General features: G+C 32.8%; 1 protein-coding gene across 1 annotated transcript; it reads right to left on the bottom strand.

Moving 5' to 3' along the window:
* Positions 1 to 804: 804 nt before the first annotated feature.
* On the bottom strand, positions 805 to 14,817 carry conv (insulin like growth factor binding protein acid labile subunit convoluted). The gene is made up of 12 exons (XM_088042306.1): positions 14,641 to 14,817; positions 14,286 to 14,552; positions 14,069 to 14,238; positions 9,017 to 9,372; positions 8,625 to 8,871; positions 7,709 to 8,575; positions 5,590 to 5,773; positions 5,311 to 5,411; positions 5,058 to 5,253; positions 4,739 to 5,005; positions 1,506 to 1,752; positions 805 to 1,323 (listed from the first exon to the last, which is right to left on the bottom strand). The coding sequence occupies exons 2-12, from the start codon at positions 14,545 to 14,547 to the stop codon at positions 972 to 974; spliced, it is 3,249 nt and encodes a 1,082-aa protein (XP_087898432.1). The 5' UTR covers positions 14,548 to 14,552; positions 14,641 to 14,817; the 3' UTR covers positions 805 to 971.
* Positions 14,818 to 19,870: the final 5,053 nt, after the last annotated feature.

The raw sequence follows: 19,870 nt of genomic DNA, 5'->3' as shown, positions 1-19,870 counted from the left end.
TTTTTGATAATACCGTTCAAAATGCTTAATAGAAATGTAGGAACATAAATACTTACTCCTTCTACATAATTTCCAACGCTTTCACACAAAAAAATAAGCAAAACAAATTTTAGAAAATGTAAAGCGAAACATTTCCGTATTGCTTGGATTCCTTATAATATAATTATTGTGAGCAGTAAATTGAGTAACTTTAAAAAAATCAAGTTATTAATTTGAACACACCAAAATTCAACTGTTTTTTTATGATCATTAAATGACAAAATTATCATCACCTACTGTATATAATAAATTATGAATAAACCAACTAAAAATAAAAAGTTTAAGATAAGTAATGCCCACCTGAAATGTTTAACTAGTAAACTTTTTCTCAATCTCCATTCTTTTAGTTTGTGAAACTTAAACCTGCAATGCACACTGCACCATTCGCTTTTTATTGCTGTTTAACGAACGAATGCTGCACAAGATAAGTTTTTATCAGTCGTGCGCAATCCTGCTAATAAAATAGCATTTTCTAAAGATTTTGATAAGTTAGCAATTTCTCCAAAGTTAACATGCTAAAACGATCCAAACTTTTACGATTCTTCTTATCCAACCGTCGTTGCCATCAAAATTAATGGCAAAATATTACGGAAGCCGTTCCTTACAAAGTAATTTATTACATGTAATGAACTACATTTAGTAATATACTGAACATTCCAAAAATTTTATTGTTCATTTTATCATTGCTTTACAGTCTGGTTTATGAAATTATTATTGCTCCTAAAGACCAATAATGGGTTTTTCGTCTAAAGAGAAATATGGAAGGTACGTGAATAGTTTTATTTCAATTTCTCCTACATTTTTAGACAGTCAAGAGTTACAACTTTTACAGTCGTGCTTCGTTGGTAACAGCCACATCAAACTCACTTCTTGTCAATTTATATGACCATGACTGTACGTAGAAACAACGGCGTTCTCCTCCTTCAACAACTTTATGACCAGTTTACTAAACTTATAAACAAAATAAATGTCGCAAGTATCACATGATTCGGAGTCCCAAGTGTTCCGGAACTTGTCGGGATGGTTCTGCATTGTTCTTTGTGAAAACCACGTATAAAAGTTTTACTGTCCCTCGCCAACAAACAAATTTGGTATTCAGTATCGTTTCCCTTTTGGCGTGTTAGGTTAGCACCGATGTCGATCTCCAAACTTCTTTTAAAATAAGGCAAAGTTACTTCATACGCGATGTTCCGGGGATTCTTTATATTCCTGACGACAACGTAAGGATCTGCTATATCGTCATTTCGCAACACTCTCCATTTTACTTTTAGCTTATTCTTCTTTCTGGAAGCATACAAAAGAAACGTTTTGTAAAAATGGCAAAGATGTGAAAATGGGGGAAAATATCAATTTTAGTAAGACCATAATTACGAAAATTAATGACAATTTTATTGCCAATAATCCTGTAAGTTCAGGAAAAAATAAAAACTCGGCATATGTTCCCCCACATCGTAAATTATCCTTACAAGCTGAGTTCCCTGAACCGCAAATCTGGCGTTATATCATATTCTCCCGGCTGCATCTCCATTATCCTTGAAGTATTAACATTAGTTGGGCAATTTAGTCTGTCATCGGGAAGTTCAAACAATGTTTGTCCTGACAGGTAAGGGGGTCCCGCACACTTTATAGACTTGTAAAACGGCGCCAAAAGTAACTGGACGTCAAAGTAACGTTTCAAAGGTCGCAGGAAGCAGTCGCAGTTCAACGGATTTCCTGAAACAGAATTAGCAGTGTCTGAATTATGAAATTGTTGTTGTGTTATTGTTTAGTGATGTAGAAACCCCAGGGTTGTTCCTTTTGTAACACCGTAAATATTTAAACCATGTCTCTCGAGACTATGAACATAGGGAGAGACAGGTTTAGGGTAGAGAAATTATCTTCCGGGATTAATTAATAAATAGCGAGAAAACCGCACTAGAAACCTTTGTTTCGGTGTGAATTTTGTTTGACTGGGATGTGTGTAACCTACAGGTTAGATTTTCAGAGTGGATCCGATTTTAGAGTTATAATATGGAAGATAAAAGAGGAGCTTTAAATTAAATTTATTCCAGTTCATTAGATTTGTTGATTTATAAAGCGATATGCATCAAAAATTAAAAAGCTGTCTAAAATGCATTAAGCTGATAGAAATTTAATTACTTTGATGACATCAGGTCATCAAGCTGTCAAAAGACTAAACCGAAATTTCATTTTAGGATTAATTTTAAAATTAGATTAGAGTGTAATTTATTAAGTTAATAAATATCAAATATTGACTCGCTGGAGCTTGTGTATTTACATTAGCAACGAGAAATTTTCGAAAGAGTATATTTTCGAATGATACCAAAAAACATTTTATTTGCGAAAGCTTGTTTATTTGGTAATTTCCTTTGGAGGTTATTACTTAAACCAATTTACACAAATTTGTGTGAAAACTGTGTTTCTAATCCGTCTTCAGCCCGCTTTTGAAACCTGCTTTATCGGCATCTACAGTCTGTCCCAGAAAACTCGCACTTCTCTTTAATGTGAAATTTTTCATCCAAATCGGACGGTTTTTGTATCGGACAAAGTTCAGACAGCTTGTAACTTGAATACTATAAATCCCTGGACATTGTGTAATACAAAAATCATTTCAGATTTTAATCGAGAATTAAAAAAACTGCCAAACGTTTTGAGGCGTCTCTACGTATACATTTTTTCATTAGTTCATTACATTACGATTTTAGGCTTAATGACGATTGATCGGATTGACAATCCTTTTCTGAGAATTGATTAATTTATCAATCAGAATGGCAATTCGATTGAACCCATTTTTATTTTGGAATCTACAAAACTATAATTTAAATGGGCAATATTTAATAAAGCAATACGCAGTAATTTAGTAAATTATTAACACACAGGTGTCCGAAAACTCGCGCACTACCGTGTCAGTATTATCGGGCAATGCCACAGGCATCAGGAAAAATGTTAAAAAAAACTGTCTTTTATTTGATAATAGATAAATTAAAGGGTAAAAATGTAATGGCAAAATTAAGAATTTTTGTGCAATAATTTCAAGTTTCGATTCATTTATAATGTTAAATACATTGCGTCAAAAGGTGGAGGGCGACTTTCCTGACCACCTGTAAAACATACAATCTGACATTCCAAGAAAGAATTTGAACAACTTGTGACTTAGAAAAATATATTATTTTGAACTCTAAACCATCAAATATTTAAATTAATAATTATTATTTGAGTATCGTGTGACAATCTGGAAATTGAAAATTCCACTGCATTGTGTCGCGACGCCAACTATCGGTGATAAGAAACAAATTTTTGCGTTCGATTTTAGAGCTTTATCAACTATACAGGGTCCGGCAACACTTGTGTCCACCCCCAAAATCGTCTTTAATTTTAAAGTTACAATTTTGAAAATTTGCATACACTCATAGTTGACAAAGCTCTAGAAGCTGACGCAAAAATTTGTTTTTTTATCACGGTTTGGTTGGCGTCGCGACGCCTAAGAAGTATAATTTTTAGCGATTTTTGAGTTTTTGCGAAAATATTCGCGAATTCAATTTTTTTTCAACATAACTGTGATACAAATATCTGAGTTTTTATTTTAAATCTAATGCAAATTGTGTTTAAAATTTGCGAAAAAAACGCTGTTTTATCAAGTTAGTTTTCAAAATTATGACAGCGCAGCGGCAAACTAAGTTTACACCAAAATTTCATAAGTCACTTTATTTACTCTTATAAAGGTTAATTTTGATTAACACGGGCATGTTGCACTTTATGGACCCCAGAAAACGTTAATTAACATCGACAAAGCGACAATTTCACCAAGTAAGACTTTTGTTACAATCTAAAGCGAACCAATGAATAGATGTCATTTGTGACACAAGATGTTGACAGATGGGTGTAAACGTAGTTCCCAATTTTGAAGTAATGAAATTGGAAACTAACTTGATAAAACTGCATTTTTTTCTCAAATTTTGAAGACAATTTGCATTGAATCTAAAATAACAACTAAGATATTTTTAACACATTTATATTGAAAAAAAATAAATTAGGGGTTGATATTACAAACCCTCACAATTAACTAAAAATTACATTTTTAAGGCGTCGCGACGCCAAAGCTATCAGTGATAAAAAACAAATTTTTCCGTCAGTTTCTAGAGCTTTGTCAGCTGTGAGCGTATGCAAATTTTCAAAATTTTATTTTTAAAATTAAAGACGGTTTTGGGGGTGGACACAAGTGTTGCCGGACCCTGTACAAGTGCGCAAAATTTTTAGTTTCTTATTATTATAACAAGGATTACACAAGTTAATGCTTTATCTAATAGAAGTAATGTGTAATATCTAGACTTCCAAATTATGACAAGCTAACAATTTACTATCTTTGAATCTACATAAAGTATAATATTCAATTGCAAAAGCAGTTAAAATACCAAAATTTAATGTTTGATACGTCAAGAAGTTATTTTTCATCTAAATAATTAATTAACTCTTAATACATAACTAAATTAAAGCGTACCTAATTTAGTAAACTGTTGATGCAGAGCCAATATTGATTTAATGAAGCTAATGTTATAATTAGCAAGATTTTGGTAGGTACTCGTCACTTTCAAATTAGGTTTAAAATTTTATCACCTATTACCTGATTATTGTTGTATTCAACGCATTTTACATAATGTAAATAATAAAATAATAATAAAAGTAATGATTAAATTATTACCTTCAAAATAAACCTTAATTCCTTTGGTAACAAACGCTGTAAGATTTGTCCCAAATCCTTCAAATAAATTATTGGTAATGTCCAAAACATTTAAATTAGTGACATTCTTAAGATGTTTCCAAGGTAACTCGTGCAAAACGTTATTACTTAATCTCACTTCAGTAACAGTTTTCGGAAGCCTGAAAAACTCAGAATCGCTGGAAAGGTCTTCAATTCTATTATACGACAAATCCAGAGAGACCAAACTCGTTAAATTCCCAATAACCCCTAAAATTCCCTCCCGATTAATTTGAAATAACACAATTAGTCTTTCGTTCACCTTTCCTCAAATCCGAAATTGAGTTGTGTGATAAGTTGAGTTTCTCTACTTTGGAAGTGCCGTAAACGAGGTCAAAAGTGACGACCGGCATCGAATTATACGACAGATCGATGTCCTTTAATTTGTACGGCACATAAGGATTGCTCGGAAAGGTTTTCCTCGTTATAAAGGTGATCTTATTGTGGCTCAGATTCAGCTGAAAAAGCAAAATCGCTTAGAGATGAAAAGTGGAACCAAATTAAATTTCACCTACTCGTTCAAGAGATAAGCAGTCATCGAATAAACCGTGTGTTTTGTTATCCAACTTCTCGATTTTATTGTGTGAGAGATCCAACGTTTGCAAGGCCACCAGTCCTGAAACAACAAATGATTCATCCTGTCGGAAAAACAAAAGGGGAGATAACATAATTCCAGGTTTCTCAAAGTGCAAAGGCCTCTTCCTGCTTATATTTTAATTAAAAGCATGAATAAGACAAAACCAGACTTTTTGTTGGAGAAGAAGGAAGTGAATTAATTTAGTTGGGAAACTCACCTTGTAATCCTCCGTTTGCAATGTGACTTATGTTGTTGTGAGTCATGTTCAACACAATCATTTGCAACAGTCCTTCGAAAGCTCGCTGGCTTACGTTCGATATCTGGTTATAAGCTAAATTCAGTTCGAAAACGACAGGCAATTTGCCGAAAGCGGCCCTGCTCAACTTAGTCAGATTATTTCCCTGAAACACAAAGTCAAACCAAATGTACACTTTCCTGTTACAAGCATGTGGTAGACACCACATTGTTTTGCAAGAGCTATCATTACAAATTAGTGGCAATGAAAATTTCTTAGCATAAACACCCAATTTAGTTTTAAGAAATTAATTACTCTATTTAGATATTTTTTTTTCTATTTTAAGACAAACTTTATTAAATGTCTATAGATTTTAGAGGCGGATCAAGAGATGATTTACAACTATACAAAATGAGGATAAAGAATAAAATGCAAACAGAAGTAAAAAGTAATAGCGAATCTAAAGATATTGTAGATAAAATTTTAAAAAAATCTAAATAAAATCTAACAAAAACTTAAGGATTCTAAGAACAATTAGAAATAATTTCATAAATAAAAAAAAATTTAGAGAATATACAGAAAATCTACAAAATAATAGAAAACCTAGATAATTTAATAAGATTAAATAAGATCTATGACAGAACTAAAGAATGACTTTAGGCAATCCAAGATAATATATAAAGTGAAATTAAAACAAATTAAACAAAAGGAATTCAGGAAATTATATAGAGAATCTAGAGAAATTAAGACTAAGAATAGTCTAAAGAGAATTTGAAAAGTATATATAGGATGTTTTTGAAATGCACTACCAAAAATTAAACACGGTCTTCGGCAGCCTTAAGGAATCGAATGGACGATTTTTTATTTTTTTAACGATAAAACAAACGTCTTTTACCAAACACCACTGATAAAAATATCCACCTAAAACAGCAAACCTTTGATTGTTGCTAAGCAATCAAGATTATATTCTTTAATCCAGTGGCTAATTCAAAATGTTGACTAAATATTAGATTAATTTTATCTTGAAAACGAGAAGAACTGAACCTACAAAATTTTTTGTCAGTTGATTCTACATGTCATCACCAATTACCATGTTTTGTTTAGTAGTGTATTTCAAAAACACCCTGTATAGAAAAAACAAAAAGAATCCATAAAGTTCTAACAAAATATAGAAACTATAAAGAAAAGCGCAGAGACAAACAAAATCGAGAGTACATATTTATAAAATTTGAGGACAATTTTAAACAAACTCATAAACATCTAAGAAAAAGAATTGTGCATTATTGGAAGAAAACCTAGAGAATTTAACCAAATCTGAAGGAAATCTAAATTAAAAGGAATTGAAAAAGAAGTATAGAGAAATAATCTGAAATAAGTATAACAAGCATGATTGGAAGATTGTGAAAAACGAATTAGAACCGAGGTAGTATTTGACGACAATTTGAAGAAATCAAGAAATCTAAATAGAATTCAAAAATAATTTTTCACGCAGACTAGAAATTTCAGTGAGAATCAAGAAATTAAATCCAAACTGGATAAGAAAAATGTAAAGAATATCTAAAGACTTTTAAGAAAAATTGAAAAATCTAAGAAGAATTTAAACTGAATGTAACGAATTCAAGAGATATTAAAAAATCCGAAAAAATATAAATTCTAAAAATTTAAAAAAATCATGAAGTAAGGAAGCATCTAGAGACTCAAAATCGGGTTACGAAGAATCTTAAAAGTATCAATTCTTATTTAAGGGCTTAATATTTTTTCCATTTTCTCATGCGTCCAGTGCCTCAACCGACCTTAATCCGCCTCTGATAAAGTCTCAGTAGTTGAGTAGAATAAAATTTGAAGACGCTACTGTGTTAAATTACAAATTACAATAAATGATATCAACCAACATACGCAAATACAAATCTTGGAGTTAAATTATTAGATTAATGATCTTCATTGCAAACACTGTGCTAAAGTAAAGCGGAAAAGCATAATTGAATTTTGGATTATAACCCTCCAAGAAATCTAAGTGACATTACGGAATTTTAATCCAAAAGCAACTAAAAACACCAGCATATTGATATGACATTTGACCCACAATCCCTCATCTACTTACCTCCATATACAGATATTGCAAAGAACTAAGATCGTTAATAGCAGTCCATGGTGGTTTCGAAATGCCATTATAATTAAGATTTAGCCTCTGCAATGTGAGTAAGTTGGTAAAACTACCCTCCACTAAACGATCCCCCAATCGGTTATAACTCAAATCAAGACTCAACAAGGAGTTCATACTGGGCCACAGCTTCGGTGGAATTTCTTCGAATTCATTATGTGACAAATCAAGGTGAGATACAGAAATCGGTAGTATAAATAACTTGCTGAGTTTATTGTGACGGAGAGTCAGTTTTCTAGTACTTGCAAGGCGAGTTAAACCACTTCTTGCAACATCTCTCATTTCGTTGTAACTCAAATCTAAATCGAGAAGCGTAGGGAGCGCTCCAAAAGTACTCGGTTTGATCGTTTCCAGCGAGTTATGACTTAAATCCAGAGTTCTCAAGGAGAACAGAGTCTGGAAGACTGAGTTAAAAATGTCGTTCACGATATTATAAGACAGATCGATCGTATGAAGCTCGTAAAGTTTGGGGAAACTTCTTTTTGGGATTTTTGTAATTGAGTTGTGCGAAACATTGAGAATCTTCAGTCCACTCATGTTTTGTATAGGCACTTGGTCGAAAACCTCTAGTAAATTGTGTGATAATTGCAGCTCAGTGGCGTATGTTGTCTCGTCGAATGCTTTTTTAGGAATAGACGCGATCGCATTAAACGATAAATCCAATTTCGTGATGTTGGCGCAGTTCTTGAAAGCTCCACTTTCAATTTTACTAATGTTGTTCTTGGATAAGTTAATATTGGTTAAGTAAATATCCTTGAAGGCGAGTTTTTGGATTTCCGTCACGTTGTTTTCGGAGACATCTATTGTCTAAAATGGGGCATTTTAATGAACGCAGAAAAGAAGGGTCGCTGCTTACGTCTATGAATTTCAATTCGAAGAACATTTGATAGTCGAGTTTTTTGAGGAGGTTTCGAGCCAAATCGATGGTTCCAATTTGAGCCAAAGAACCGAAAGTGCCTCTGCCAATGTCCGTGATTGCGTTGTCTGAGAGGTACAGCCGACGCAGGAAACGCATTCCTCGAAACGTATTTGAATCCAAACGTTTGATTTTATTTCCAGACATGTTAAGGACTCTTAGAATTGTGTTTCGTGCAAACGCACCCCTGGAATTTGATACAGGTAAATATTCACAAACTTTTGCTTTAATTATGTGTTGAGAAGAGTGGAAAATTAGAAAGTCAGCTTTTGTAAAAAATTCGAGAAAAAATTTCCACAGCTTATTCATCATCCTCAAATCCTCATTCCTACCTCGTCAACTCCGAGATATTATTATGTGACACGTTGAAAAACGACAATTTCGTCAAATCCGCGAGATGGCTCGAATCCACCTTTCTAATACCATTATAGCTCAAATCTACAATTTCCACATCGCGCAATCCCTTGAACTGGTTTCTTTTCAACTCGGCGATACGATTCCCGTGCAAATCCAGCATTTTCAGCTTTCGCAACGGTTGTAAACTTTCAATAGGTGGAGTTGTTAAATATCCATTAGATAAGAATAGACGCAAAAGTCGACCACTTATATGGCTTTCGGCAAAGGCATCCTTCGGAAGGGTGGTCAGGTTATGGCCATCTATTTTCAGAACTGTCAGATTACCCAATATCTGAAAAAGTTTATGAAAGTTTTTAATTAAAAAGCTTTGAAAGCACCAGTGGCGTGCGCTTGTAGTAGCAAGTTGATATATGTCAGAAACAAAAATAAAGTTTCAAAGCCAAAGTTACGCAGGAATTTGCTAGAAAAAATTCTGGCGGTGATTTAAGGTATTTGAAGATAGGACGTTTCAATGTAAAAGTTCGTACAAAATTGTACGAAAACAAAAAGAGCTATTTAGATGAAAGTGCACAAAAAATTGTAGTGACGCTACCCTATGAGATTTAGATCTTGGTTTTATAAACATTTTTTTTCGATTTTAGAAAATTATATTTTTCTTTATTAAAAATTGCCTTAGTAACAACGCTACACATTTTCAAAACAAACCGATTGGCGCAAGAAAAAAGTCAATTTATTAATTAGGACGGCTGTAGTTTTGGTTAAACTTTAGAAATTTTAGCGATTTCGGAATGGTGTCTGTCTTTTTCTTTCGCCTCAGGCAAAGACGACCCTCAGTGTAAAACCCTCAATAAAGGTTATTGCTACGTAATTATTTTCTTTTGTGTGGCGATTTGTTGATTTACAACATAATTATGGTCAACTAACTTTTAACTAACTTTATTAATGAATGCAGTTCGATTTCCGGGCGAAGGCGGGTGCATTATCAAATTGTTTTTGTTTTAGTAGTTTTTTTTGTTTTGTAGTTTTTTATTTTTTTGTGTTCTTTTTTGTTTTTTTTTTCATTATATTATTTGTTTTTATAAGTTTTATTAATATTTATTTATTATTATTATAAGAGACACATTTTTAAAACAAATGTTGTAGGTTTTGCTTACATAATAAGCAAAATTAGTTTCAAGTGTATGATCAAAGGAGAATTTGAAATAGTAATAAAACTTATAAAAACAAATAATATAATGAAAAAAAAATAAAAATATACAGAAAAAAACATGAAAAGTTTACAAAACCAAAAACCCAAAAATATGTGAAAAGCCGACTAAAGGCATGTCTTCACCATTACGGGTAACATACATGAACAAAAAGTCTTTTAGTTTGATTAACATTGCATTAAATTCTTCATCCTTGAAAATAATATCATATAAACATCCCTTTGGAGTCCAAACTATAAAAAAACTGTATTTTTTCCTCGTAACTAGCAATCGTCATTGGACTTGATACAAATACTGATGGTTTTTGTCTAGTGAAATCGGGTTTGCTCTAGTGATCAAACAAAATTTGATTTTTTTGCAACAATTGCCTTCTGCGGTGTCAAATTTTCAAGCTCATCGTCGTCTATCAGCCCATCTGGTGAGGCTGCCAAAAATGGATTGTTCTGACATATAAAGAGTCCATCAATACCCAAAGTGAATGTCCAGGTTCATATTTTTTAGTTGTTCTGGACAACATTCTTTCTCCTTTTCTTCTAATAACTTATACGCGCAAGCCACAGCTTTGGGTTCGTTTTCAATGCCATAAAACGTGTGTATTTGTTACCAGAAAATTTGATTTCTATTATTCATGCTGCCACCTCCGCTCTACTTGTACTGTCGCAGTTTACAAATTCTACCAAAATTACTAGCCGTCAGTCTTATTTCTTGTTCACAGTGCCACAAAACACTGTTTCTTTGATCCGTTGTGGCCAATGAAATATTTAAAACTTTTTCCAGTGTTTTCATGTTTTTTCATCAATTTCATCTTCTTTTTCTCAAAATTAAATCCTTTTAATACTCAAAAAGGTAGAATTAAAGTTTTCTATCCACGCCGACGCACAGTGGTCTGAAACTGTAGAATAGCGGTCAAAATTCACTAACTTTGGACAACAGTGCGCAACTCTTTCAAGTATTCAAAAATTTGTTATTTTCTGAATGGAAATCAGATGTAATTTTTATTATGCGTCAATCTAAAATTCATAGCTAACTCATTTCGTTAGTGATAGTAAGTTCTATTAAGACACACTTTAAGTAAATAAATCTACGATGAATTTTTTGAATAATATTTGTAAAGAAACTAACAAATACACATACTAAAAATTCAAAGTAAAAACACAAAAAGACAAAAAATATAAATAAGAAAAATAAATAATGTGCTAATTACAGAAAAATACATAAACTATGCCTACCTACTCTAATTTATTTCTATATCGAAATATTTAATTTCATAATCGACATTTCCGACAATGGCTGGAATTAAGTTCCTTTGCTTCCTTTGTCAATTCCAGAGGAACATTTGACCATTGAGGACATAGGCCGGAAATTAAGGGATCTGAAGATGTTAACAGGTTATTTATTATAACTTCATTAGTAGATGTTCGAGAACATTTTAGCCCAAATCTTTTGAAGTCCTTATAGGCTACCGGACACCAGAAAAATCGATGCATTTTATTATGTTTATGAGTTACGTATACGCATGAATCAATTACCAAACAGATTTTTTGTTCTCCAAAGGTCGGAATTATTAGCTAAATATTCGTTTGAAATCCAGCTTCGCGCTGTTAGTTTAAATAAGTCTTCAGTGACTACGTCATAACTCCTCTATGCATATGAATTGAGAAAACGCATACGTCAACAGAATGTTGCATTGGTGAGAGTGAGATAGAGTCACCGTTATAATTCCTAACTGGTTTCCGATTTATAGCACACTTGCGTCAACCAATCAGAAGTTTTGTTTTCATAAGTCAGCTCAGGAATCATCTGCACCGAATGTCATCTGTCTATTTTCGCTTTTCGATTACTGCAGCACTAAAGTAAGAAAGATACAAAAACTACAGCAAGTCACGTTCTGCACACACCTTTTATGCATTCATAACCTCAATTCAAACTCAACTTCATCGTTTTCACCAATGACCTCGGCATTACCTGTACAGCCAATAGGCGTCGACTAAGAAGTTGTTAGGTCACCAAGGCGCGTGTTTGAAACTATCCATTTTTTAAATAATTTTTTTTGGTATAAATAAAGTGCGCAAAAAAAATGGATACAGATTTTTAATGTTTTCAGACTGGACAGATTTAATTTTTGAAATAAAAAAAAAACAGTCCGGTAGCCTATTGCTAGCTTATTTTATTTATTTATTTTATTTATTTGGCTTTCTTCGTAAACATACATATCAAAACTTTGGCTTGAATAAATAAGGTATATTTGGATTTAGCATTAAAATATATATAAAAGAAACGTCAGTTATTGTGTGTAATTACATCCAGTAATACTGCACTCTAATGGGTACCTCGAGAGATGATGAATCAAAGATCAAAGACTGCAACTTACTATCAAGATCACATTCTTTTTGATACTTTATTGGACACATAGAATCCAAATTTGCCCAGTAGGAAAGAGGCGATAAAATTATACAGCAGTTTATATTCTCAAGGTCATGAGATAAATCAAATGGATTCAGGAAAGCATAAATTTCAAATAATCTCATTCATTTGTCTGTCAAAGAAGAAAAATTAATCGTGAAAGTATTCTATTTTATTATTTCGGGGCGCAATATTTGAAAGTTTCGATTATTAACGCACCACTTAAGATTTTTCACGGAGGTATTACGCAGAAAAGAACAATCGTAACATCTTGGTCCTTTGAATCTTAGTATAGTAGGTGTATTTTAATTTAAATATCGATATATTTATAATTTATGTAAACATTTTTTAAATGTATTTTTCACCGCTTTTCTATAGCTTCAGACCACTGTGCGACGGGTCGAAAACTGACCACTTTTGTTATCAAATTCGGAATCAAGAATAGATCAAAAGTGGCAATGATTTTCTTGATTTTTAATTTGATAATGCACCCGCCTTCGCCCGGAAATCGAACTGCATTCATTAATAAAGTTAGTTAAAAGTTAATTGACCATAATTATGCTGTAAATCAACAAATCGCCACACAAAAGAAAATAATTACGTAGCAATAACCTTTATTGAGGGTCGTCTTTGCCTGAGGCGAAAGAAAAAGACAGACACCATTCCGAAATCGCTAAAATTTCAAAAGTTTAACCAAAACTACAGCCGCCCTAATTAATAAATTGACTTTTTTCTTGCGCCAATGGGTTTGTTTTGAAAATGTGTAGCGTTGTTACTAAGTCAATTTTTAATAAAGAAAAATATAACTTTCTAAAATCGAAAAAAAATATTTATAAAACCAAGATCTAAATCTCATAGAGTAACGTCACTACAATTTTTTGTGCTCTTTCAAACACAAAAAACCGCATCTAAATAGCTCTTTTCGTTTTGGTACAATTTTGTACGAACTTTTACATTGAAACGTCCTATCTTCAAATACGGATAGTTCAACCCTTTCATTCCTTACAGAAAATATTACGTAAAATGCAAGATTTAGATTGTTTCTAACCGCGAATTCTACAGAAAACCTTTAAAATACAAGGTGAGCTACCTAAATTTTTTCAGTTCAATGTATTTGTTATTTATAAACGGATTTTAATAAAACCAAGATGACTGAAGCGGTGAGATTTTTTTAAATGGAAACAAAAATGCAGCCAATTTTTGGGAGATAAATGTAATTTTGTATACTCAACGTGATAGATAAATGTACCCATTATGTGGTAGCAAAAATTGCATTTTTAACGTTGAACTAGTTTAATTGATGTCAATTAAATGTGACGAATTCAATAATCTTTGTTTTAAATTTAATTAAAATCCGTTGACAAATACATAACAAAGACGAAATTTTTAGATGAACCACCTCGTATAAAATCGTACCTTGAAAGCCAAAGTAGGAAATTCCTTCAGACTTGAATTAATCAAGTGTAGTTCATTCAAAGTCTCATTTACACCCAGAAAAGTGTGTTCTTCTATTATCTCAATCGGTGTGTCCTGAATCAGTAATGTTCTCAAATTTAACTTGTAGAGGAGGCTCCCAAAGAGTCTACCTACAACATCTTGCTAATAAAAAGTGTTGATTGTCACCAAAATTTACCAATGTGGCTTTTGTATATTATCAATCTCTCGATGGGCAGTCTAAACGTGGCTAAATTATTAAGAGCCACGCTCATGCTGGCCAAATTTGTGTTATTGCAGCTCACGTAAATCCCTTGGTCAGATTCAATGTCACACGTGCAAGGATGTAAAAGCAAGTATTCCTTCGGGCACCTGTAGAGAGGTCCTGGTGGAATGTAACCGCCAATTGAGAATTCCCATAGTGTTAAACTTAGTAGGAAAGACAATATTATATTTGCCATGTTCGCTGCAATAAATTTCTAATGAGGTCCAACACAAACTTTCTTCAGATGTGTTCCACTTAAAGTATAACTTTAATAGGTAAATGTACTTACGATATTTATATCAACTCGCAATAAAACACATTTTAAACAATTTATTTATTAACGAACATATTTACAATATTTACAAACACTGCTGAAGAACTGTTAAACTACATTGCACTTCTTACTCATATCTTCAGATTTAACTTTTACTTTACCAAGGTAAGCAAGTGGAATGTAGTTTAGAGGTGACTCCACCAACTTCCTGCTAATGACAGAACTTTCTATTTATCAAAACTACGTTTTCTTAAGCGGATGCACACAGTAGGTGGGTTGAGATGACATCAATTATCTGAGACATCTACAAAAAAAATGCCTCATTATTGTAAAAAAAACCCAACCAACGAAAGAATGTTTTGCAGGAATTCGAAAAATTCAATAACCGCAAGAATTCCTGGCGCGGTCAACACTGCGCCATCTCTTACACGGTGGGACAACACACAGTTTCAAATGTCTTCGAACAGAGGGCAGAGTAGTTGTTAAATTTAGAGTTTGATAAGCAAACATCGATCTTATAGGTTATTAGATCAAGTGACTAATAAACTTTTGTAATTAATAATTTTCCGCTACAGTTGACTGAAAATGTTCTTGCAAGGTTGGGCATAACTTTGACTGTGTCTGGTGCTACTAAAGATGTTTTAACAGTGATATGAAGGGTGATTTGAACGATGGAGTGCGAAAATAGTACATTATTACACGTATTTCATAAGGCGAGTATTGTAGCACGAATGAGTTTTGACCACGACGAGCGCAGCGAGGAGTGGTCAAATAGAATGAGTGCTACAAGTCGTCTTATGAAATGAGTGTAATATACTATTTTTTCTACTTTGCATTGTAAATAAATTTAAAAATTGCATTTGAAAGAAATTATTTTCGATTAGGGATTTTTGACAAGTCAGGTTGGTGACAAAAGAGGTAATGACATTTGTCTAACAAAATTTCAATTCAAATAATTACTGACGTTTTCTGTTTAATTTTGCAAAATTAGGTATTACAACGTTTGCTTTTCTTCTGATTCATTATTCCTAAATTCACATTTTCGTGATCATGATCTGCAACCCAATTCCGCCAAAATTCAAATGAACCGCCAAACTCGAGAACCGCGAACTTTAAAATAAATAAAATGGCCGAAAATCGTGATCGTCTGAAACGGCTAGGACCTACGTTGTGTTGTGAAGGCGGATGTTCGTTGGATACAAAGCAGTGCATCGTCTTTTGGGAAGAGCGTACCAACACAAAGAAATAAAAATACACCAGACCAAATGAGGTTTAACTTGTTTTATTCAGACTTTAGAAGCTTGAATGATTTTGATTTAAATTTTACAGCTAATTGTTCAAGAATTACAAGCATTTGAACAGACGAACTGATCATGTTACAAAATTCTTAATAATCTTTAATGTCAAAAGAAGTCACTTTACAAAGAAACGTTTCGGTACAAAAATGCAATAAACAAATTAACGGAAAGTGAATTACATCAAAAGAACTACAAAAATCTCCCATTCCCTCTGTTGTGAGTGTGATCAAACTACAAAAATTATTTAAACAAAATAACAATGAAAAACAACACACAATTTACCAAGTAAACATATACACACAATTTATCAATAAACATTAATAAAAGATAATTATTTTCAAAGGCGACACACAGAAACAGGACGAGATTATGTTTTCGGAAGACCCGAAGACAATCTTTCCTATTCCGCAAGCATAGTACAGGCGGTGTCTTATCGAGAGTACTAACAAATTATGGCCAGATTAAGAGTAACCAACATCTCACCCGCGGAAGACCCGCTAGTTAGGTGAACGCTGACTACCCCGCGAGTCCCACGTAACGAGCTTCCAGCACTGGAGGGTTTTCGAAAGTCAAAATCAAAGTTTATTTTGAATTGATCACACTCAAAAAAAAAAGAACATACTAACATTAACGCGAGAGGATGTTTGTTATGTTGTGTCTTTTGTGACGAAGAAAATCTAGAAAGGAGAATTGGGTTCGGACAAGTACAGAGCAGCTAAGAAAACAAGGGACATACATAAAATACATAAACATATAAATTTTCAGTTTCAGTTTCAATAAAATACAATGGAAGAGAAAGTCGTGGACTTTAGGAAAAATGTACTCGTTTTTGCTCGCGAATGACACAGAGTGATTCAAAAAGACATTCCCAGTTAATTTGATGCATCTCACAATTTCTTTAAAATCCTATTCCATTTTTAATCCTTCGAACTCAACAGTATAAATTCCTTGAACTGAATCGAATAAAATTCAAGTTCCCAAAACTATCGGGTTTCCACGAATCTAAACTGCTTCTGCACGTGCCTTATCGGACGGCGGGCGAACACTGGTTGAATCCAGACGCTTACGTCATCGGAAAAAACGCGTTACTTCAGAATTGTACAAAAAAATAACTACTTTACATAATTCCGGAGTGACTTCCTTCTTAAAACAACAAATGACAAAAATTATTACATACCAAAAGGTGACAACACACAAGCGCTTCTACAAGAAGCCCTAAAATAGTCACTACACTCCCGCCAAAGTCAATGGGTTTAACAAAAGGAAAATTATTTACAAGATTTTGACAAACTACAAATTAACAAAACACTAAATGAAAAATTAAAACAAAATACGAATTAAAATTAACACTTGGGAAAAATTTGGCGAAACGCGCTCGATAACACAGCACCTTAGTAGTTCCGAAGTCGTACCAAGAATGATTGCCCCCGGCGTCGCCCGCCTCCTCCGCTGTGGCGGCGGTGAACTACCAAGTCTACCAACTTCTTAACGCAAAAATCCCTGCGGTCGTTGTGGCGCGAAAAGTTTGAAATTTGAATTTGAAGTGGGACACTACATCATCATTCAGGTTTTGATTCAACGTTTAAGTGTCGGCATAAAAACATAGCCAACATAACCAAAAAAAATTACTGTTTTGCGTGCTATAATAAAAACAATTGTTTTTATTGTGAAACGCGTTTGCGTTCCACAATGAAAGTATTGTTAACGCAAAGTAGAAAAAGGCTATTTATTTTACAAAGTACAATAGACAAATGTTTTTAAGAAATGTGCTCGTTCAAGTCCAGTTTTCTGTTGTAATTATTAGTATAAACTTAGTTGCAAGTTGATCGAGGAAACTAGAAAAGTATTCTCTTGGTAACTCAATTAAGTAGCGCAAGGTAAATTGAGCCTTTGTTACTTAATTTTTTCGAGATAATTTTATAACATTTTATTTGATTAAAATTTTTGTATAAACAAATCTAATTTTAAAAATACTGCCTTTTATGATGTTGGTATCGATCTAAGATTATATGCAAAATACGTATTTGTTTAGATTTGAAAAAATTAATAACCCATTACGAGCAAGTAAGACGTCAGCTAAAAATAGTGAGAGAAATGTGTAGGCTGTATCTACATGGGGTATGTTTACCTAACTACGTATGCCAATATTAAATTTATTTTAATAACAAAACGTTGAACATAGTTATTCATACAAACTTTAATATTTTTCACAGTAAAGTTACAAAAAGCAAAAGTAAACAAAGTGAATTATGTTAAGTTAAAGGTATAAAAATAGAAATAGACGTATACACAATAGTACGTTGCTCTAAAGAAACATCTTAAATTTTATAGATTAGTTTTATTTTTGTAGGTATTTGCTCGATATTAATTCTAGATATAGGTACCTATAAAATGGCTATCGTAAAACTGTTTACGACACAATTGCCCAATGTACCAGCAGCTTCTGCTGAATGATTCATTTTCACATCCCTAAAAGTATTTACTGTAGGTCCGGACTAATAAAGTTAGAAGATTTTATTTTATTGCTCAAATCGTAAATTGTTCCATAATTTAAGAAAAATTTATTTGTTTGCTGTCTCACAGTGTTTCAAGAACCAAATAAAGTTAGAATTTCAAAATGTAGTGCGGCAATATAAAGTTATTAATATCTTTAGTTTTAAAATGTAAGACTTGAGAAATAAAAGTTACAAACATGTGAAAAAAAATTGTATGCAATAAAATTTATGCTAATATTGCTAAATAATAGTGGTAATGAATTATAAGAGTCTACTGCTGCTACTGATGGAAACTCAGCGGTTTGACCCAGCAACTCTAAACACCGACCCCGAAAACTCCCGAAAATCTCTGGTTTTAGAGGTGAAAAAACTAGAATTGTCCAAGCCACGTTTAAACGTTGTGCGATGTCAAAAAGTGTCTAAAAGCGCGTTGTCAAATTTAACATGATCACGATATAACTAAAGGCTAGTTTTTCTACAGAATTTTTTTTATAGGCGCCAAATTTAAAATGCGGTTTTATGATTGATTGCTTAACAGAGGGAGTTATACAATGCTGATATTTTAAACTCCTGCAATTCCTATTTACTGTCACATTTCTCACAGTGATGTCACAGTGACAAACTTCAAAATGCTGTCATTTTTTTCCTAAGGCCTGCGCAAAACAAAAGTAACTGATGTACAGTAACACAAAAAAAGTATGGTCTTCAAATTAATCTACAAATGTATCTTATAAGCTTTAATGGAGCCGAAATAACCATTATCATTAACCCATTAACGCCCGCTACCAGAAATAAATTTCATAAATTTTACATATGAGGTTTAGTTTAGATATGTAAGTGATCTGATTATACATTAAAATTTTGAAAAACAATGTTTGTCTTCTATTTTTTCTAAGCTGTCCTATACAGGGTCCGGCAACACTTGTGTCCACCCCCAAAATCGTCTTTAATAATAAAGTTACAATTTTGAAAATTTGCATACACTCATAGTTGATAAAGCTCTAGAACCTGACGCAAAAATTTATTTTTTATCACGGTTTGGTTGGCGTCGCGACGCCTAAGAAGTATAATTTTTAGCGATTTTTGAGTTTTTGCGGAAATATTCGCGAATTCAATTTTTTTTCAACATAACTGAGATACAAATATCTAAGTTTTTATTTTAAATCTAATGCTTAAAATTTGCGAAAAAAACGCTGTTTTATCAAGTTAGTTTTCAAAATTATGACAACGCAACGGCAAACTACGTTTACAGCAAGATTTCACAAGTCACTTCATTCCTCTTATAAAGGTTAATTTTGATTAACACGGGCATGTTGCATTTTATAGACACCAGAAATCGTTAATTAACATCGACAAAGCGACAATTTCACCAAGTAAGACTTTTGTCACAATCTAAAGCGACCCAAAGGATAGATGTCATTTGTGACATAAGATGTTGACAGATGGGTGTAA

The sequence above is a fragment of the Gnatocerus cornutus genome, chromosome 1 (genome assembly GCF_029298725.1).
Source record: "Gnatocerus cornutus isolate USDA-ARS CGAHR chromosome 1, icGnaCorn1.1, whole genome shotgun sequence".
Taxonomy (NCBI): domain Eukaryota; kingdom Metazoa; phylum Arthropoda; class Insecta; order Coleoptera; family Tenebrionidae; genus Gnatocerus; species Gnatocerus cornutus.
The sequence above is the reverse complement of the archived record's forward strand: the minus strand, read 5'-3'. Positions and strand labels throughout refer to the sequence as shown.